This window comes from Erithacus rubecula (assembly GCF_903797595.1).
Source record: "Erithacus rubecula genome assembly, contig: SUPER_Z_unloc_4, whole genome shotgun sequence".
Classification (NCBI taxonomy): Eukaryota; Metazoa; Chordata; class Aves; order Passeriformes; family Muscicapidae; genus Erithacus; species Erithacus rubecula.
Genome location: NW_027635670.1, coordinates 1,325,455 through 1,348,322, shown reverse-complemented (window position 1 = coordinate 1,348,322; position 22,868 = coordinate 1,325,455). Strand labels below are relative to the sequence as shown.

General features: G+C 36.9%; 1 protein-coding gene across 1 annotated transcript in view; it reads left to right on the top strand.

Annotated features, from left to right (window-relative positions):
* The window catches only part of GDA (guanine deaminase), a 29,454-nt gene extending 8,848 nt beyond the window's left edge, over window positions 1-20,606 (top strand). The window contains exons 4-14 of the mRNA XM_079331475.1: window positions 636-723; window positions 1,976-2,081; window positions 4,840-4,867; window positions 6,214-6,321; window positions 6,772-6,879; window positions 8,959-9,056; window positions 9,579-9,646; window positions 10,092-10,238; window positions 12,309-12,427; window positions 13,266-13,293; window positions 14,023-20,606. Coding sequence (XP_079187601.1) covers window positions 636-723; window positions 1,976-2,081; window positions 4,840-4,867; window positions 6,214-6,321; window positions 6,772-6,879; window positions 8,959-9,056; window positions 9,579-9,646; window positions 10,092-10,238; window positions 12,309-12,427; window positions 13,266-13,293; window positions 14,023-14,093 — 969 coding nt within the window. The 3' untranslated portion in view covers window positions 14,094-20,606. The remainder of the gene's footprint in view (window positions 1-635; window positions 724-1,975; window positions 2,082-4,839; window positions 4,868-6,213; window positions 6,322-6,771; window positions 6,880-8,958; window positions 9,057-9,578; window positions 9,647-10,091; window positions 10,239-12,308; window positions 12,428-13,265; window positions 13,294-14,022) is intronic.
* Window positions 20,607-22,868: the final 2,262 nt, after the last annotated feature.

Below are 22,868 nucleotides of genomic sequence, written 5' to 3'. Positions count from 1 at the left end.
ACAAAAATACCTGGTCATTTACTATTATATTCTCCAAATGTAACATGAAGAGATGTCAACCACCATTTCCTTTCAAATGGTGGATTAGATAAATAATTAGCTCATAATCTGAGCAGTGTGCTCAGTTACTTTCACGGTAAAGTTTGTTACTTTGTGTTTGGGGACAACAAAGGTTTTTCGGTACATGAAAACCTGACTTGTTTTTCCAGCTAGATCAGGTTGCTAAAAGAAAACCACTATGTTCCCCAAAAGCTTTGCTTTGCTAACACTAGATAAACAGCTTCACCATGAAAATTGGAGAGCCTTTCACAAGTAGGAAATAACAAAAATGACTAGTTGTTTGTATTTCTAAATATGAGTTAGAGTATTTCCAGTTTGGGGGAGGGAATATAGACTGGTTTCTACTGCTTTAGCCATTGCAAAAATTCTGTGAGGAATTTTTTTGTATTTATTAACCCTCAGACTTAAAAAAAGTTTTATTAAATTAAAAAGTCTTTATTTTAACATTCCCACTTCAGTGCAAAATTTCACAATAACTAAATGTTCTTGCAGTTTGAAATGAGGCTGCCTGTTCTGCATTTTGGCAGCTTTACTGATTTTTTTCCCAGACAGTTGAAACTGATTTCTTTTTTTAGAGACGAACCCTGAAGAATGGCACGACTACAGCTTGCTACTTTGCAACAATTCACACAGATAGTTCCCTTCTTCTCGCTGAAATTATAGGTAAGTAAGTGAGTTCTGAAGGATATTGTGTGGATTATCTTAGTTGAAGGAAACAATGTTAGGAATTTTAGACTAGCTAGGGATTTGCTTTTCTCCTAATTTGCTTTTTTTTCATGTACCTGTCACACTGTGTCCCCAAACCCCACTTTTTACTCACGTTCACTTAAACATCTCTATCCTACTCTTGCTTCTCCTTGTCTCTTCACTCCCAAATCTGCTGCTGGCTGAGCTTGAGTTAGGTCGTCTGGGCTTTTCTCCAGCTGCAGCTCTCTGCCCTTTCTAACCTTCTGTTATTTGAGGTTTAAAAGAACTGAGTGACAGGAGGCCCAGTTGGTGCATTAATTTCCTGATACTCTGGGGTTTCAGCTGATAATCAGTGTCAAAAATCTTCACACAACTCTGATATCAGAGAAGTGCATCAAAATCTCATCCTTCCCTTCTGTTCACAGTTGTAGATGCCTGCTGTTTCAGAATGTTGTAGCTCTTGCAGGTTTTCTTAAGACTCAGATAGCTCATAAAGCAGAAAAATTTAATAAAACCCCTCAGTTTTCATAAAAAATTATCTAGTCCTTCTGGTTTAGTAGTAAAATTTTGAAGCCATTACATTAAACAACTCAAATAGTAAAAGTGGACAAGGAGATCTATTTAGAAACACATTTGACAGTTTAGAGTTGGATCTTATATGCACGTTTTACACGAATTCTGATTTGTTCATCTCACATGGGTAAATCTCAAGAAAGAGGATAGAATAAACCTGGAAATTTCTCCCTTTAACTGTATGTGGGAGGCCTCTTAGCAATCTTGTGCCGTTCCCTTAAGGAGAAATGCTTTGCTGAGGTCTTTGTGCCTTCTCTCATCTTCAGGTACTCCTCTGCTACAGCTACTGTACTTTAATGCTTGTATTTCTCATTCTCTGTGTCACAGCCATCTTCATATACTGCATTAGGAAGTCTGGTTGTGGTTAAACTACAGTAATCAAGTTCTCATTTATACAACTGGGTATTAATGTGGAAGACAGCTCCTATTTGAATGTTGCTTGTTTCCTTGTTTCCTTTTTTCTTTTTATCCTTAGAAGTCACATGAAGTGACTTCTAAGTCACTTCTAAGTTAGATACAAGAAAAGAGCATAAATTCTGGTCATCTTAAATGAAGCTGGATGGGGTGGACTTTGGACTTTTATTTCAGTAAAACTTTGGTAATGGTTTCTGTGAACAAGTCATTCTGAGATTTATATTCTAATGCACCTCAACAGATAAATTTGGTCAACGAGCATTTGTTGGAAAAGTCTGCATGGATATGAATGACAGTGTGCCACAATACAGAGAGATTACTGCTGACTCTGTTCAAGAGACAGAAAGGTAAAATAATAAAATTGATGGCATAGCCTTTTAAAATAAGATTTTTCATACATCTGGAAAGTGAATGTGAATCTTTCTAAGAGCTTACAGGTGTGAATTTATTAGCTACAGTATACTGTCCCTTACAATTCCTGGCAATTCCTGCATACCCAGTTGCTACACAGCCCAAGCAGCATCTCTCTGGCTTTTCCAAAGAGAGGAAGAAACCACAGATCTAGGGTTTGAGAGGATATGTGTGTTTTCTGGTGCCTCTTCTTCTTTTCACAGCTATGTGTGTGGACGTCCTGGCATACCATGGTGAGGTGACAGCCAGTTCCTTTGTGCCCATTAACTTTTAAGCCATTTCCTTCCACCATTTAGGTTAAGGCTCTATTCAAGTTGTAGAACTCAGCTTTCATATACACCATTTTAAACATCTTTTCTCCATCACAGCACCAGTCAAGCTACTCCAACATGCATCTTCTCCAGAAGGAGAATCAAATTAAGGCAATGTTTGTTGTGGAGGAGAACCAAGAGTGGAGTATGGCAGCTTACTATCATATCTTTCTCTTCTGTTTCGCACCTGTGCTCAGAAAACAGCTAAGCAGACATACATCTCTTCTCATGGGACTATTTATTTACTTATATAAATGTTTCAAGTGTCATGCTGAAAGAGAAAACCCCTAAGAGTAATATAAGTGTCATGCCCCTGTTTTTACAAATAATGCTAAAGAAATGACAACAAAAGTTAGAAATGTCCATGCATTTCTGGTGGTGTTTATATTTAAAGACATTTTAAAAACATATAGTATTAGTTACCTTCATTCTTCTAACATTTGTTTTCCTCTGTGTAAATCCCAGCTTCCATAAACCAGAGCATGTCCTTCCAAATGGGCCTGAAAGAACCAGAACTTCCAGTTCTAATAGTTTTAAAAGCTTCAGAAGGATTGAAATAGCTTTCTTTTAAATATCTATGTTATGCCTCCAACGCATTCCTTTTTGGTTGTGTAATAAGGAATGTTTCTCAGATTTGGGTGAGAGGTGGCCACAAGTACCCCATGGCTGTCAAGGGAAGAGGGCTGTGTCTTCTTGAGATGGATCTGGAGTACTCACCTGAATCACAGCAATACGACTGCAGAAGGATGAAAAAACTATTTCATTAAGAGGGCAACATGTTAGTTGGGTTTTTGTTGTGTTATTTTATTTTTTTTTAAGGATCTAAGAAATGTGATCTGTCACAATGTCAGAAAATGGACTACACTAATTTCAATTACTTATATTTAACGCCCAGAAATATTTATATTGTGTGCACGGAAATAAGCTACAATTCCAAGTGCTTCATATATTGAATTTAAATTTGTCAGGCATTTGAATCTACCATTCTTTGTCAAGGAGGATTTAATAAAAAATTAGGGAATTGAACTCTAGATTACCATCTATGGTACTATTAGCTATAGTCAGCTGCAAGGATGAGAATCTATGTTAGAATCTATCCTGCTACAGAAAACAGTGATTTGAAGCTGAGCTTCTTTCCTCATAAAGAAGTACATAAGCCAGCAAACTATACAGTATATTTGCAAGACATATTTAATCACATTTCATCAGTTTTGAAACAGCTCACACCATTCAAAGAATGTGAGAAAGAACAAAACTAGCCATATTGAAATTTTGGCTTGTCACCTGGGCATTATATTTCTGTTAGAGTTTCTGCTCTAGTGAGTACTGTATTATATCAGGCTAGTCAGCTAATTCACTTTTCATTTTGGCTCTCAAAGTTAGACAAGGGTGGCTCAACCTCCTTTGGCCTTTGCAGAAGTCAAACTCAGGTCTCTCAACTTCCATCTGGTGATCTGACCCAAGCTCTGGGGCTGTGGATGTGGCCACTAGCATAATTCTCTTTTCCTTCTGAAGACATTTGATAAAATTGATACAACATATGATCAAAATTACATAGTTATCTTATTATGAACTATGACATAAAAATTCACAGAGATCCTGTCCAGAAAGCATCTCTGATTCTCTTTTGGAAGTCACTTACTTACACTGAGCAAATGGGGCTTTCAAAGAATTTCCTCCTTCCAAAGTAGGAGGGAATTTAGTTTGCCATCTGCATTATCCATAGCAACTGCTTGGGGCTTTTTGTAGAGGTCTGAGGTACCATTTTATTTAACAGAGTAAGTAAATCTTTATTTTATGGGAGGTAGGTCATCTGTATGCTAATATAAATATAAGCATGTCCAAAAAATTGAGGGTTCTTTAAGTGAACAAGGACATATGCATCCACTGTTATGTATAAAAACATTGTTGCATCTTTTAAATTTTGGATTTGAAAAGGTTTAAACACTGTGATTTGAATTCATGGACAGGCAAATTTAAGTTTGGTTTGTTTTTTCTTTCTTCAGTATTGCAGCTGCAGGCTATAATTATGTTTTCAATTCATTTAATGTAGCATGTGTTTGGTTTTCAGGGAGAACTCAAAATAATTACTGCTTGACTAATGCTAAGCATTGCAATAAAAAAACAACAGTCTACATATTCAGAGTCAAATTCAAAACTAGAATTTGGTGTCACTATCCTGACTTCATTGTGTTCCTTCTTTTTATTTCATCTGAAAATCTGGCTCAACTTTTAGTAAAAAAATTGATCTGTCTGAAATGTTTAACAGGCTATCCAAGTATATATTTTTTATATTTTTCATAATTTATAAAGAGAGCAATTCATAAGTGTCCGTATTAATAGAGGACAGGTTTATAGCAACTTTATTTCTACCCTTTTTCAGGTTTGTTACAGAACTACTGGAAAAGAAAGTAAGTAGTGTTCTTTTTTGAATACTGTGTCAACACATGAAATAAATAATCCTGCTATCCAAATCTGTTGTCTTAGTGAAAAATCAATAAATATACAACTTTCTGTATAATAGACAGACACCGTCACTCTGAAAAATGTTCTGCTAGTCATGTCCATTGAGAAGTGGACTTGTAGCAGTGTAAAATCACTTTCCTGTGCTCAGAGCACAGCCATGTCCTGTGTGTTTCTCTACTGAGTTTGAAATACCTGACTTCATGGAAAGGACAATTTTCTGTTTAAGAAAGGTGGAATTCAGTTTATCACTCTGCGGTGTATAAGTAGACAGACTAATCAAAGGAGTTCTCACCCTCAGAAATCATAGTTTTTTTCAGTAATTAATCCACTGTAAAATTAATGTTTTTGGATCAGTGCATGTCTTAAAGTGTGTTTCTAAAGAAATTCATGCTTACACTCCTGTGGTAAACATAGAAGTTTACACTCCAATATTAAACACAGTAGCACTTTTCGTATAGCCTTTGGTTTTCAGTGGCTTCTTTTGACATCCCATCTCAAAATATTCAGGAGCAGTTTCCTGGATTTTAATGCCTAAAGCATATGTATCACTAGAGTAATGCCTAAACTATGTATTACTAGAGTAAGTTGACTAATTTGCAAAGACCTGAGCTCCATTTTTTCTAGAAGACAATACAAGGAACTGCTACCCAAGTCATCACTTACTGGCTTGTGCAAAACTCTTGCTTCTGACTGATCACAGAATTGTAATCCTGTTGACTAATTTTTTTAGGAAAATTTAAATCTAGAGATTTAAGGTGTAAACCTCTATAGTTCTTGGTGTTTTCTCCACTGTTTCCCCTGTATAGTATGTTTGATTATACCACTATTCCTCCTATCTATGGAGTTTAGGTGCTTGTCAGCATTATAAGTAGAGAAGATTGAACAAGAAAGAAGCTTGTAGTTTTTGCAATGGTAACAGAAGTGGGACTGAAAAATACCTGGTCTTTCAACTGACTTATTTCTCATCATGCATGTAGACTGTCAGCAAATATGAAAAAGTATCCAGTACTTCTGAAGACTGGTAAAATTTCAGTGACTTGATGAGAGTTCTAATGAGAACAAATTCTTTAATAAAGTTCAGTAAAATTGTTATAAGAATTCCTTCTCTGTGTCTGCAATGAAATGTGTAATGAAAGCAAGGAAATAACTATGCAGCTTAATTTGAGTTGGCAAGGATGCAGTAAGCAATAAGCAACGAAGACAAAATGTAAATGCCATGTAAATGCTAGTCTTACTTATGGTTAGTGAAAAGTACATGTAGAATACAAACCCTGTCTTCTGTTATTTTCAGTACCCCAGAGTACAGCCCATAATAACCCCACGCTTTGGCCCCTCCTGCACTGAGGACTTGCTGAGTGCCCTTGGGGATTTAGCACAAACCCACGACCTCCGTGTGCAGGTAAGCTCTGAGAGCTCTGTGTGCCATTTCAGTGCTCTGGACAGACAGCATGCTGACCATCTCAAGATTTATTCAGGAGGACATTCACACCTGCTGCCCTGATCTCAGCATCCACTCTGTTGTAGGCTTGTTCTCTCGTTTACCTCACAATCACACCATGTATTATTTTACCTATTCTTTTAACATCTTCCAAAAAATTGAAGTGGAGCCATTGTGTCACCATGCAACTGGGATGGACACATGCACCATCTCACATCACTTTTAAAGAAGCAAATGGAGATACTTCTTTAAGTCCTGTGAAAACTTCTTCAGGTTTGATGAAAAAAGGAATGCAAGGAGTAAATCAAACTACAGGCTTTACAAACACAATTTTTTATGAATGTGTGCTTAGCACAGGTAGATTGTTTAGAAGGTTGTAATTTTGGGTTCGATGCTGTTTTCTTGTTGCAGAGTCACATAAGTGAGAATGAAGAAGAAGTTAAACTTGTGGAGAACATGTTTCCTGCCTACCAGAATTACACTGAACTCTATGACAAAAACAAGCTGCTGACCAGCAAGGTAGCCACATAAAAACTTCCCCAACATAGCTTACATTAATCCATGTATAGAGTATGATGGTTTACTGTATTTACCTGAAAAATTTGTATTGTCCTGTCAAGGTCAGTGACATCTGGGGAACAGTAAATTTGTTCTGTATTCTCTGTCAAGATTTTGAATCTTTAAACAAGCCCACACTGATCCTAAGTATTTTAGAGGAGGTGAAAAATAGACATATTTTATGCTCCCTGATTCATTTTCCAAAGGCTCCAAAGAGAATAAGAGCAGTGGGATTAGAAGGAAGCTAGATAAGGCTAGATTGTAGGAACTGGTAATTTTTGCACAGTACGAAGTTATCCCTATATTCCAAGGATATTATCCAGTTTTTGCAGACTGGTTTACCTGAAGATTTCTTCTGTGGTGTTGCGTTAGGGCCCACTTCATTTTCTTCCTGTGGAGAAGCAGCCCTTCCTGTTGAATTCTGAGCATCAACCTCTCTTGAAGACAGGTGCACATTACTGCTCTGACAATTCAAAATCACTCTTATCTCATTTTACCAGCTGGTTTTACCAAGCTTTGAGAGGCACACTAACCTGAAGAGTTGAAATTCATTATAGCTTTATGCTGGTGAGATAAATGTAATATACCTGCCCATAGGTAATTACAGGTTGGAGAGCCAGGGCACCCCTATCTAATTAGGACTACCCATGCAAAAGGGAATATGAACAACCAACTACAGTCACTGTAATAAAACATCAGTCAAGTTCATTTAAAAATTTAGGAGAGAACTTTCAGATGTACAAGGGACAGCTAAAAACTCCCTGAGAATTATCTCTTGAGCTCCCATTTCTGTGTTTGAAATTGTACACCAGTAAATTACTTGTTTACTCTTCTTTTTACTTGAGAAATCAGCATGGGCTACAGAAGTATGTACACAGTATTAACCTTTATTTTCTCACATGCTCCTTTTCATGCTGATTTGGTGTTCTAAAGAGCTTATTTGTGCTGCAAAAGCACAGGTCTTAATTCTGTGACTCGTATGCACACAAGTGAAAATGGCCATGAAAAGTCATGATTACTGGAGTAAGGCTCCTAGGTATTTGGGAAAACATTCTATTAAATAAAGCATAGCAGCAGAATCTCAGATATTGTCTTCCCATCCACTCAAACTAAGACACCAAATAAATTTTTTTAAAGAAGTGTTTTAAAAGCAGTGGGTTTATTTTGAGCTGTTGCTGAAATGTTTAGTTCTTTTTTAAAACAGTACAGATTGTCAAGAATATGTTTCACTAGCTACCATACGTAGGTCCTTATCTGAAGACGTGGCTATTCTTGTGTTTTCAGCTACTGAGCTTGATGGGTGGAGATGGGAGGAGTACAGTGCTATTAAGAGATGCTCAGTGGAAGCAGTCTCTGTGCCATGGTCAATTCTATGTGCAGATTGCAAGATCTAACAGAGCTCTTGCTCTTCTCTTTCAGTGGGCATTTGGCATATGAGGTAATGCCAATTAGATTTGTATGGAAATAATTGGCTTATGCACTATTAAATTACCCTATCCTATACTTCTTCTGTGTTTTTCTTGCCAACTTATTTTTAAAGTCAGTTAAGTAGAGTAAGATATAAAAGTAATTTATCAGTTGTTTAAAAAATTGGATTATTTTGCTTAAAGAATATTTAATCTCTCTCTCCCTAGTGCAAACTTTTAAAGAGTTTTAGGAAACATACTAAGAGTACATACACCTTCCATTTTATCTGGTGTATTCCTAGCCCCAGTACTTAATCTCTTAGCTACAAAATATAAATTGTAAGCTTACTACAATGCTAGGACAACCGGGAAGTCTTTGGTCACAGCAGTCACTGCAAGTGCAAACCCCCTGTATGCTTATATTTAAAAAATACAAAAAGGCTGAAGGAATGATATGTCAGACACTCTGAAATGAATCAGTTTTTTGCTTGTGGATTTTAGAAACTTAATTCAAGATTGATTTCAATAAATGGTAACACATGTCCTTTTTGGCTATTTAAAGCAATGCAGCAAACCTCACAGCCACAGAAGTAAATGAAATATTGAGTAAATTGGTGATTCTCTTTTTCTTTAGACAGTGATGGCTCATGCCTGTCATCTTTCTGAAGAAGAGCTGAAACTTTTTAATCTTCGTGGAGCTGCAATTTCACACTGCCCCAATTCTAACTTTTCGTAAGTTAAAAAAGAAAAGAAAACGGGAATGGTGTATAATGAAATAAAGCTGTTGTTTGCATTGTACCCTGAGTCAATGGTACCATTGCAAAGCTATTTATACAATACCTCATTACACCATAAATTACATACTGATTGAACATGACCATTCATCATCCACTTCTGCATAGCATGTACTGCACCGATTTGTGGTCTTTCAGTTTGGTAATTGCATCCCTATCCATATCTGTATAAATATTTATTTTCTAAAAATTTGTTTCTTTTGACTGTTCTTCCAGTGGCAGATTCAAGGCATCTCCCTTCCCCCTGAAGGGTGCTAATGTTTTGGGGGAATGGACTATAAAGTCCTCTTTCTGTTGAGCAGACATGAGACACTGCATGGGTATCCAGCCAGAATAAATAATAAATCAAATCTTATACACATTAGGGGAAAGTTTTTGTCATAAAAAGGCTCTGCAGCCCTGCTTCTCCTGAACTTTTTCTGCATGCAGCACACAGAGTGGGTTTCTTCTTCCAATCCAGGTTGCGCAGTGGTGTCTTAAACGTGCGAAAGGTTCTTGAGCACAACGTGAAGCTTGGTCTTGGCACAGGTTAGTAGTTTGCTGTGAAAGTGGTTTCTTCTGGAAACTATTGGGAGATAAAAAAGCATTCACCTGTTCATATTTAAAAATCAGCATGTCTCCAACTCTTGCTCCTCCTTTGTTTTTTTCCACTGGAGTAAGGAAATCTAGACTATTGAAGTCTAGGGTTGGTCCAAAACTGTTTGAAAGAAAACAAAAAATTAGTGAAGAGTTTTGTTCCTGTTGTGAGCTTAAGCAGGGCTTGAACAACAACTTTTCAGGTTTCTGTTTTTGTGTTGTGTTCTATTCACCTGATTGAGTATGAGAGCATCTTTATTGGGAATTCAGAGACTGCTTAGCAGTAGAACTTGGTTGGTTTACCACACGTCTCTTCATAACTTTGAATAAAGCTTATAGAAATTTAACACAGAGAATTATACCCAAAGCTTGTTTCTAAGAGTCTGATCCCTTCTAGATGTAGCTGGTGGATATTCAGCTTCTATGCTTGATGCTATAAGAAAAACAATGATGGCATCTAATAGCCTTCAGATCAATAAAGTGAATGAAACAGGAGTAAGTTTTGAAGAAGCTTTTCAACTTGCCACCCTGGGAGGAAGCCAAGGTAAGAAGAAAATTCTTCAGTGCTCACACAGAGAGCTACAGCTCTTTTTGATTGCATGTCTTCATGGGAGATTCACAGATTTTCTCATGCACATACTGGGCTTTATTAATGCTGAGAGGTTAATAACAAAATCTTGATGGTTTTTCAGGGTTGTACATTTGCTTTGCAAAGATCCTCAGACTTCTTAGTCATAAGGCTCTAAGTGCTTGTCTATTTATTGTACCAGCTGGAAAGTTGTTTTCTCAGCAACCATCACCCAGAAGAAAAACTGCAATTACTGTAAATCATGCATTATAGTTGTCATCAGTTTCTAATTTTGCTTGTGCTTTTTGAGCTGTCAGTGAGGCAGTTTGTTGCAAATCAAAATATCATGCAAATCACTCCTCACTCAGATAAAAACAGAAAATTTGAACAGGCTTTCTACCATGATTATTCAAAATACAGTTGCATGTGCAGAATGCAGTCATATAGTACATGGGTTACCAAGTTTTGAAGAACCAGTTTTGCTGTGATTAGTGTATATAGATACAATTAAAAAAGTTTTAGTGGAACTGGTATTAATTAGCAGAGGAAATACACACATAAGTGAAAACCTATTTCAGTGAGCAGAAATGAGCTCACCACCTTCTAAAGCACTGGTCCCAGGTTTTCTCAGTGTAGCATGCCTGTTGCTGTCAAAAAGCTCCATTGGGAATTATTAGAGGAAATTTAAAAGATGTAGTGAAAATGTCTGTGTTTCCTGAAGAGTGTAATGGGGAAAACAGAGAAGATGAGCAGGGAACAAAAAACATTCCTTTTCCTGCAATATATACTGGTACACAAAGTATGAGAACAAGCTAGCAGAGCCACAGAATGGAAGACTTATAAAAATCCCAAACTCATATGTGGTTCTCTTGTGATTTTTCAATATTAGGTTTCCTTAGTAAAGTGTTAATTTTTTATATCCATTTTAAGCTGTTTCATCCTTACTGAATCACTTCTAAGGGTAGAATATAAATGACTTTTACAAGCTTTTAGTAGCCTGGATACTGAAAGGGAAAATTTCAGTAGCAGGAATTTGAATGAGTGATTATTTTGTTGGAATAATTTGCTTTATTAAGACTCCTAAACACTTGTCACCCTCTTGTGTTTAATCTAAAAATTGCATTCTGCTCAAAAATCTGAAGGAACATGAGTTCAGTATTTTAGTTGAAACAAGGAGGTAATCAAAATATTTCCTAATTTGTAGGAGTTTAAATGTCTTTAAGATATTGTGATATTCCCACCACTCACAAACTTCAATGAAGACTGAAATTCCTTTATCAAACCAATTTGAAAACAAATGAAAAAATTATTTGCAGTTATTATGCTCTTTGATAACTTTATTTCAGAGTATTGGAAAAATTTGTTTAATTCACAGATATTTTCTACAACTTAAACCAGTCCAAATTTATTTCTAAAGAGGCACAAAGGCTTCTCTTGATGTTTTCTAAATACTTGCAAGCACCCAGTCCCTGAAGGTGGGCATGTAGGTTTTCAGGGCACATGAATCTGAGAACTTGTGGTTGTAATGAAACTTTGGAAAAGTAAAGCTAAATAATGGACCACAAACCAAGCCTTACAGGTAGATATGAGACTTTCAGACTGGCTATGATTATCTTTTCCACACCATGTTATTCTTTGTTCCTGCTAATTGCAGTTACTCACTGGACACTTTTATTATCATATTACTATATATTACTATTGCAATAGGCTTGTACAACCTTTCAAAATTGCTTAAACTTTTTAAAAAATGCAATCTAACACTGCCTTAGAAAGGGAGTGCTATTATATGCTTGACTGTTTCTCTGACTTAGTTTCATTGCCCCATTTGGAGTTTGAATGTTTTTGCAATATAATCTATAGTTTCTTAAGTCTCTTAAGAGCTCAGATGTTAGCATACTCACTATTTAATTAGGTTTGGGTTTTTTCCTTGTAATCATTTAAATTTTTGTTTTCTTACGAATATTTCAAGTAAGTATCCAGGTACTTCTACATGGTGGAATGAGGCTGGTCCTGAAGATGTGTTTATGATCTCATTTTCTTCTTCAGCTCTAGGACTAGATGATGTGATTGGAAACTTCGAGGTGGGAAAGGAATTTGATGCACTGTTAATCAACACGAAGGCTTCAGATAGCCCTTTTGACTTGTTTTCTGCTGATGATTTTGAGGTAATCAGAACAGGACTGATGATCAAAAGAAATGATGGAAATGATGGGGGAAGGTCCATGATACAGAACCTAAAAGGTCTCTTGAGTGATTCTGGTGACAGGAATTGGGTGTACTGCACCCCTGCTCTCTGTCTGCTTCAGCCTAGATGTTCCATATTTGTTTTTTCTTCAAAATTTTGCTGACCCCAGGGACAGTGCTGTAACACCATGAGCAAAAAGGCATGAAATATGTTTAATGCATGGTTTATTAGCCCAAGATGACAATTGCAGTTATCTATTTGATGTGACAAATGGCGGCGAAGAAAAAACAATTTAATTTTTGTCAATACTTAGAGTTCAGACTGAAAAATGGCAACCTGTTCTCAGAGAAAGGATATGCTGCCTTTTCTACATTGCTGTTACAAAATGAAGCAAACACTCAAGATTGTCTAATTTGAGTTAGAAGCAGTTATGTTAACATTAAAGCAGTGTTGGTTTTATGCTATGGAAACATTTTTTCATTCAAAAATCTCCTCTGACTAAAGAAGATAATTAAAATCAGTTACTTGAATTTATAGATGTGGTCAGACTGCCTGAAAACAATTCCAGTTCTGTAAAAACTGTTATTTTTAAGTTTAAATCTAAACCTTTTAAGCTAAGTTATTGGTCCTTAGGACTTTACAAACATTTAAATTTTGCCTTATTTTCAAAAAATAAATTATGTATGTTAAGTTTTGATTTTAATGTTACTGGGAATATTTATGAGAACTGTTTTTATCAGTTCTTTCAAGCTTCAAATGGTATGATTCAGGACAGCAGATACTGCTTTCTGAATTTGTTTTCTCCCACTTTTTTATAGGATGCTCTCCAGAAGTTCCTGTATCTAGGTATGTTTTAATTTTCAGCTCAAGTTGAATTCTCATTTTGTACATCAAATATTGTCTAAAATAATGTTGGGGTTAATAATAAATTTATTTTTATATAAGTAAGTAGACATTTGTTTGCAGTAACTAAATATATTTATTCAACTCTTACATGAACATTAACATGCCCCTAATAACTAGTATTAATATTTTACATTAATAAATAAAAACTGGTTTATCATTATTTGCAAATATGTCCAGGCAGTGTCTGGACAGGGGCTGCTGTGTTGTGATGTTGGGATGCCTGGTGCCAGCTCTGGTCACAGCTGTGTTGTGCTCTAATGGAATTTTGGCCTTTCTGGGGAGCTCTCTGGGTCACACCACCTGGCTGGTCCCAAGCCAGTTCAGATACTGTACAATTAATCATTTTCTGTACAGATACATAATATTTTCAGGGTTTGGATCTACTGAAAATACAGAAAATCCATGACACTATTGCAGCAGCTGAGTGCTATGTTTATTAAAAAAAAAAAAAAAACAACAACAAAAACAACAAAACATGAGTTGCTAAAACATTTATTGATCTTTGTGGTAGCCCTGACTTATTTTCTCCAAATGGACTTTCTTAGTTCTAGGAAATGGTTGTTGCAATTAATGTGTTCCAAAACTATTTTTGTGGACTGCAGAATTTTCATTAATTAAATCAGTGTTTGTGTTTATGTGCAAATCTCTGTTTTGACAATGTTATTTCAGGTGACGATCGGAATATTTCTGAAGTGTATGTGGCTGGAAAGCAAGTGGTTCCTTTTTCAAGCTCTGTATAAATTTTCCTCCGTTTTCCTTTTTCAAAATACTCTGCTGATCATTCTGCATCTGATTTGGAAAAGATTGATTAAACACAGTGCCTGATCATCAGGAATGACACCTCACTTTTGGATAATGTTACAAAATTTCAAACATTGAAAATTTTAGACTTTTCAGGAATTACTTTACCAAAATTTTCATAATTCTAAAGGGAATGGCTATTTAAATTTCTTTGTAAAAATAACATTTGATAAGGGATTTGATAAATGTCTTATTTAAAGAGGACACCTGCTGCTCTGTTTAATAATAGTATAGGAAGCATTATGTGGAACAATGAGATGCTCATTGTCTATAGGAATTTTAAAAAGCCCCAGTGCTTGTAAATTGATTTTGCAGGTAATGAATATAATGGAAAAATGCAATTTCCATAATGTTATCATCAAGTATGGAAAAATCAGTGTCATTTTGGAGAATGTAGTTTTTCCTAGGAGCTTTAAAAAATTAGTTTAAAACATTATTTTTAAGAGGAGTTAAGTAGGTGTGTGTTTATAAATAAATGAGGGTCCTTATCAAAGAGTTTAGAATTGCCATTTGTAGTCAGACACTTCACTGAATTACCATGATCTGAGTGATGGCTGAAACTTCAGTTAAATTAGAAGCAGGCACTAAGGTACTTCTGCAGGCTACATGATGGCAAACAAATTAGGAGGGGTTTCTGGACTAGAGGGAGTGCTTCATCAAGTTCAGCATCCTGCAGAATCTTCCCAAACTCATTTGCTCTTGACTGTTCAGACAGGATGATAGGATGTCCATTCTCCTTTCTGTAAGGGAAGTGAGAGCATTTAAAAAATTTCCAAGAGAAATGGTTTCTTTCTGGCCATTACCACCTTTGACTTGAGGTGAAAATCATCACTGAAAAAAGCAGCTCATCTTTACTGTGCTCATTGCGTTTTTCAATGTGGCAGCCAGCCGTAATTCCAGCCCTGTACAATTCCAGGATTCCAGGTTAAATATGCCCTTTTTGTTTTGGAAATCTGTGTGGCTTCCTTTCCTAAAAAGGCATATTTCCCTGTTCTTTTCAGAGCCTTTTTTTTTTTTTTTTTTAGTTTTTAGGTTTGTTTGTTTGTTTTTTTTAATTTGTTCGATGAGGGGATTTCTTGTTTATTATGTTTTTGCAACACAAAGAATGTAAGTTTTAATTTCAGGGTCATTAGAGACCAATATTGTATTTAGATACTGTAAACGTGTTGAATATGGTTTTAAGGCTTGCTTCAAACTTCTTTGATTTCTCTAAGGCTTGTTTCGCACTTTTATCTCACTGCCTGGGGATATAGGACTTACCTCTGTTCACAAAACAAGGGAGGTCACTGCACCAAAGTTTCACTTCATGTCTACTTCAGAGAGAGTGCTTGGCCCAATGCCACTCATAATGTTCTAATTTTAAAATCATTTTCAGAGCCTATGTATTATTAGGATTACGCCTGCCTGGGACAGCATAGCATCAAGGGGAAGAGTAACAGCAAAGTCGGGCACTTAAAGCAGTACAGTCTGTTCAATGTGGTTTTTTTGCCAAAGCTGAGGGGCCGTACCAAACAGCAGGGAATAACCAGCAGGTGTCCTGCAGGCATCACCTGGATGCAGCCACTCACTGAGAGCTCGCTCAGGTACCTTCCAGGGTGCTGCCCTGTGCTGCTGCTTGCCAAGGTACAGCCTTCCCACCCATCATGTTCAAGGATTTCTAAGGCTTTAGGAGTCAAGATCTAAGATTAAGATTTACACGTTCCATCAGGGTGTTTTCTCAACCATTATGTTTTTCATGTGTCCCAATCACCTACACAGTAGCACACTTGTTCAGCAAGTAACAGCCTTCAGCTCTTTCCTGATTCAGGGACATTATTTCTCATGAATTTTGACATGAATTTAATTGACCAAATTTCACATTTCAAAACCAAAGAACTGTGAGACACATGTTTTAATCCTCCCAGTTACTGTTTGAAATTATTTCTAGGGAATTACATGGTTTTCAGCTTTGGCTTTCCTGTGGTGGAGAAAAATCACACAGCCTTGTGTACAGTATATGCTAGTGCCCTACTTCTTTGCCTCCAGAGCTATAAATTAAATCAATGCTTTTATTTTAGTGGTAGTCTTAACTGTCTCTGACTTACTTGTTTTCCCATTATTTTGTGGTGTTTTTAAGAAAGGGGTTCAGCATTTCTTCTTAAATACTTTTGAGGGTGGACAGGTTGCTTATTTGCAGTCTGAGAATACACAAAAACTTAAATTCAGGACTACACTGCTGGCCCAGTTTCAAAGGGACTCTCTAGGATAACTGCTGCCACTGAGATTTGTATCTGAATTTCTACTGGGTCGTGAGCAGTTTGACTCTTGTTAAATTCACAGACAAGGCAGGAACTCATCTTTTTACTATAGCTTTTCTAATGTCTAGTATCCAGACATTACCAGACATAACAATGGAAAATCACCTTTTAAATAATCTCAGATGGAGGAGGAGCTCTGCCTCATGGGCTGCCCAAGACCAGGAGAAGTGGGCCCCAGATGGATAGCATTTCATTAAATGCTGAAGGGTTTAGGGGTAAAGGAAAGAAGTCTGAATTTGATGTTTGAGGAGGCCAGTGGAGGAATTCATATAACACATAAATGTCTTTTGACAGCAACAATTAGGTAGAACTGAATGGAGAAAAAATGTGCTACTGGAAAAGTTATGTCAGATCATCTGAAGCAGTACCAAAAGGTTCTTCAGTGTAAGATGGTTTTTGCACAAAAATTTTAAGATTGTAGGTCATGCAAAGAATTTAGTAGTCAGAATTCTATGAAGTAATTTAGGGAAAATTACTCACTAAGGTTCACTAAGGATCCCACCGGAAAGTTTTGGCTCTTGACATACTGTGCCTTTGTGTGGATTGCCAAGATGTTTGTTTTGGTGGGGGAGGATCAGTGGATAAAAGCAGTTACTGCTGAGACTGACACATCTACACTATATTCAGCTCAAGACTGCCATATATTCTGCTTCCCTGGATAGATGCCTCTGCTGCATATGCACTTTGAAGCAGGCCAAGCAATGGGTTCAGATCCTTTGTGTCTCTTTTAGAGACTGGATTATATTTGAAAGGCAGCTGAGTCTCCAGTGTAGTTTCCTCCAAAATAAGCTTAATTCTTGTATATCAAAACCACCCTACAAACTGAACCAAGTTCAATAAGGGAGAATGTTTGGGAATTTAGAACAACACTATTGTTTCAAACCAAATGCTAATGGAGGCTAGAACTTGAACTATCCCCCTCTGTCCTCATCCTGTCACAGAACTTAGTAGCTGGATACAAACTGAAGCAACCTTCTTCCACCTTCTTCCCTTTTCCCCAACACCTCCCTCCTCCCACTCTCCCAACAAAAACCAGCCAAAAAACATGTAAACCTTAAAATGAAACCACTGAACACTATGGGGATATGAGTATGTGGAAGAAAATAAAGGAATAATTTTAAGTCTGTATAAGTTGACACATATGACAGTGCAAATTGACTGATTAAACATAAAACCTCTGGAAAAATGCACATGCAACAGATTCCAGATGTCTCTCCCCACAAGTTCTCTTACCAGATGGTGGATGAGATCTTTCCTTCTTAAAATGTCTTTATGTTCAATGGTAGCACACCATTCAGACAAAGGAAGAAAAAAGGTATTTGTGTAGAGCTTGCTTGTTGGGACAATATGCTAACTGTGTTCTATGGTCAGATGACCACTTATTTATTATAAATAGAATGTATTTGAATTACTGTTATATGTTGATCTCATTGTGTCACTTTAGGTTTCGAAATACTAGTAAGAATTGCCTATGCATTATGCAGCATTATTTGAATTATTCATGTGTGGCAAGTGGAGTTCTGCACTTTAAAATGTTGCCTTGGCCTAATGTTTATATTTATGCTGTATTTTTGTGCAATCCTAAGGTTTTGTAGGGGAAAAAATGTGTATTTTTTCACTGTAATGAAATTTTCAGTAAGTCAGATTTCTTTTAGAAAAGGGAACTTTAAAATTACCCTGTCCAAAAGTCTGTGCCTGATTATACAACCATGAATGGAAAAATGGTTTTATGAACTTGAATAGAAACATTTAATGTAAATAGAAATGCAGATAAATAGAATTTTTTCAAATGTAATTATGATAATGCAATGCAAGTTAGGAAAAGGTATTGCCATTGAATAGACAGTTTTATTGAGCAAAAGAGAACATATATCATTTAAAAAGAATAGTTAAGTCTTGAAAAACAGTAAGCCCAAGTTCTTTCAAAGAATATCCCAGTTTTAAAAGGAAAAGATATTAATGTCAGTACTCCGACAAGCTGTTTAAAAATATTATTTTAAGTATTTCCAGGAACAATCTGTAATAGATGATAAAGTGGGCATCTTTTAAAGTTCTGGATTTTCATGAATAAACAATGCTACTTTATTTGCAGCCCAGTATGTGTTAGGAGTCAACTCACCTGTAAAATTATAGTGTAGAGTCACAGAATAAGCTGAGTTGGAAGGGATCCTCAAGAGTCATTGTGTCCAGCTCCTGGACCTACACAGCACCATCTCCAAGGACAGGGAAAACTAATTGCAGAAGACATTTGAAAAGACTGGTAGCAAAATACAAAAATACTGCAGAGTAGAAAGGAAATAGATCAGAGCAACTCATAAAAAGAATATGGCATGTCTGTGAAATTTTAGGTGTGAAATGCTCAGAAAAAAAATACATTCTCAGGTAATATCCTATTAGACAATGGATGTCATTCCTTCTAAAAGCCATTGCAGTCCAAAAACCTGACCAGGTTTCCAAAGCAGTTGCTTACATGCTTAATAATATAAGCCCAAATACCTGCTCATGGCATAATTACATAACCCTTCACAACTTCTAGACCTCTGCTCCAAGATTTAAATCAAAATTACTTGTAACAGCTCCAGAAGAAACATATTGTAAGGGTATATTTTGTTTTATCGACACCCCTCCTGTAAAACATATAGCACTGGCCAGAACAGAGGCTGAATTAGTCTGGTCCCAGTGAAGAATTTCTGTTCCTGCATGCCCCAGAGATCATGTGCCCAGTGATGCAGTGACAACTGAGTCCAGCACAGGACAAAGAGTCTGGAGTCTGAATACAAACTGTTTCTAGTATCAGATTGTTTAGAAATTAAGCTCATTGCTGAGATCACAGCACTTTTTAAATTACACAAGTAATTTGATATATCAAGTACTGGCCTTCTAGATAACTGGCCTTCTAGATACTAGGACTTCAGCTTAAAGCCCTGGGGCTTTTAAGCCATTGCACTATATGTGCAACAACTCATGGTTCTCTTAACAGAGAAATCTGTAAATGACATCTACAAGGTACAAAAAAAAGGAACAACAAAGTCAACAAATACCGTTCTTGGGAAGTCAAAAGGATGTCAGCAACATTAGCAACAATCTGTTGTTCAAAGTTAATAGAATTGTTAATTTATGTGGAAAGCTGAGCAATGCTTTTGGGAGGCAGTTTTCCAGAAACTTCGGTGGAAATTCTTTCTTAGAAAGTGCCCAGAATCAGTCTGCTTCAACCAAAAGGTCCCTTGTGACTTCTGCAGGGGCAGTCACTTCTGCAGAAGTGCATGCTTAGTCATGCTTGGACCCTCATTTCTTTACCCTGTCATGACTCAGAAGTGTGTATTAGCTTTAATTCTGGCATTGGTTTGTGGCTTCTCATAGACTTAGTCTTAGCTCGAAAATAAGGAGTGGAGCTGGGAGAAGGATGAGGATAAAGGGTAATCCTATGCCAGCCTGCCTAATGCTTTGACACAAAATATTTGTCCCACCAGGTAGGTGTTGTTATGTTTGTACAGCTCTCAATGATTTGACTTAATGACTTGAATCAACTCGAAACAATTAAACTCAGCTAAGGCTAGGACATAAACTGTGAGCAGCTGACAAACACATAAAAATATTTTAACATGATCTGCATTTAAGCCATCAGCAGCTTTCCTTAGCCAAGGGCTCCTAGGCATATCTAGATACAAAAAAGTCCCTGGAGATAAGCCTGCAGGAAAAGGGGCCAGTTCTAGTGACAACTGAAGGCTGTAAACTGCATCCTCTATGGCCCCATGGCTTTGGAGCTGGGTTGTGTACTCTAACAATTTTTACTGATGAAGCTTTTAGATAGCATTAGCATGTGCTCCTTACCTGAGGATGTTTGCATCCCTTGCTTCAAGACAAATTTTATTTTCCCAAAGGAAAGTTCACATCTTGCTAAAGTAAGTTTTTCTGATGCTGATTTGTCTGCTTGTCACCTGTTGTGCATAAGCTCTGGTACATGTGAAAATGCCTAACTGGAGTTAATGTTGTTGATTTTACCCTTCCTTTTGTACTTGTGCAGTTTCAAGGAAGAACAATGTATTAGGAGAAATAGTATATACGATTTCCACTGTTCTGCTTGGTTTTGGTCATGCTAAATAGGAAGTCATGTACTGTTGAAACAAAATAAAGAGGCCTTGTGTTTTACACCAACCCTTGTCTCTTTCTGTATTTATCTTTTGAGAAGAAAGAAAAAACTGACAAGCTGATGAACAGTGAAAACCAAAACACACAGCAACATACCTTGTTCTCTGGAGAGCCACCATCACAGGAATTTGCAAACCCTGCTTAGTATGTACAGCGTTATTTTGGGGGATCCTTTTTCAGAATAAAGATCTTACAAGTTTTGATGCATTTTTATTACCAGATTTGTTGACTTCAGTAACCATTTTAATTTTTTTGCATTGAAGTATACTGTTTTGAAATGCATGTTGCTTCCGCTTAACAAAAGAGTCATCTCACATTTGATGTATGTTTCTTCACTTTCTTACTTTTCAAAGCTTAGGAATAAAAATTTCCCCAGTCTAAACAGCTCTGAAATTCACCAGAAGTGGGTTTTCTTAAAACAAAAATTGCCATAAGATGACCACTAATTACACACTGAGGAATTGTATGTTGAAATGTAGAGAATTAGGTGCATGCTGTTACCAATTTGCCCAACATTTTGTCCACAAGAAATAAAGCTGTTCTGTATTTTCATCAACGAGCAGAAAAAAGAAAGTGAAAGAAGACTTCTTTTTACACTATTGCTCTTAATAGGATGGCTCATTCAGGCCTTCAGCATGGGAATTCTGCTACTTGACACTTTACTTTTGAAAAACACCATTAAGAAATGCTTTTGAAGTATTTCACTGGAGTACTCTGTTGGGACTTACCTGTTTAAGGCAGTATGAGTCCCAGATGAGAGCAGAGTTCTTATGATGTAGAGTGTTTCCAAGTCAATTTGGAAACTTGAGAGCCTTTGGTATGCTCCCAGTAAACCTGAGTATATAATTACCTTTTTCACTACAATGAGTTGATGCAGTTTGTACAAGTGAAAAGAGAGTTTGCAATCCCCCCAAAAAGTCACTGAATAATCCTGAACACTTTATCAACACAAATTTATTAGTCTTCTCCCATGACTGTAAAGCAGAAAACAAAAAATACTCTTAGTTTGAGATAAGATAGTGGATGGTTTATATTTCAGCTTAATGGGTTTGCAGTTCATGACTTAAGAGCACAGTTAAAATGCAAAATGCAGGTTGCTTGCCCTATGCTTGTACTCCGTAATTAGCTGTCTTCCTTTCAAAGCATGTGACTGCATTCTTCTAATTATTTTTAATTGAATATGGCCTTTGGGAATTATCTTAAAAATATGGCATAAAGGCCATGAAATCAAGGCCTCTTCATTTCATAATTGGTCTTAGCTATAACTGACAAAATATAGAAGTATTTTTCTTCTCAGAAACTGGAAGTATTAAGCAGTAGGTACATTTTCATCTCTGCCCCTGCTTGAGCCAATCTCACCTCCCAGCAGACTGGTGAAAGTTCACAGCTGTCAGAAACCCAACTTCTCTGATAATTCATATACAATATCAATTCCAGCTAGCTAAGGGCAGCATTAATGCTCACTGTATTCTCTCCATACTCTAAAAATTACTCCCTGGCCATTTTTTATTGAGAAGGAATCCCCATTGTTGTATGTTTGTGGCTTGTGAAACAGCAAACAGATGAGCCACATGAGATCAGCACTGCCTTGCAGGACACAGCAGCCAGTGCTGGGCAATCCTCCCTATCCCAGCTGAGGGGTAGCATCTGGGCATTTCAGCATTGTTACACAAAATTCATTTGCTTCAAGGGGTAACAGGAGAAAGAGAAGAGTTTGAACTGTGTGCAGGAGATGCTGTTACAGAAAAAGAGATTTACAGATTTTATAAGTGTAAACCTATAAAGAATTAAGCGTTGCAATCCTCTGCTCTGACCTTTCCACTCAGAGAGGGGTGGCTGAGGCACCTGTGAGGCCATGTCTCACGTCTGCATCATGTACCCACCCTTGGGGCTGAATGTCTCAGTGAAACACACACAGAGTGGGTTGGAGTGACCAGGACTAGAGTTGTTTCGGGCACATTATGTAAGAGCAACATAACACTGTGCACATGCTAAACACCCAGTGTCTCAACTTATTATGGGTCTTTCTCCCTTAAGTGTAGTGCTGTGATAAATATTTTGGGGGGTTGCTTGGGCACCTGTTGCTCAGCCAGCCTACAGAAGCAGCCAGACTCTCTCTGGAGGCTGTTGGAGAGAAGGCACATCCCATCACCTGGGCATCCTCATCTCAACGACATCATAAACTGTCAAATTAAATTCAAATTGCTGCATTTGCACTTCTTCTGATGCAAAAACCATCTCTAAGCAGCTTATGTGCACAAACAGCTC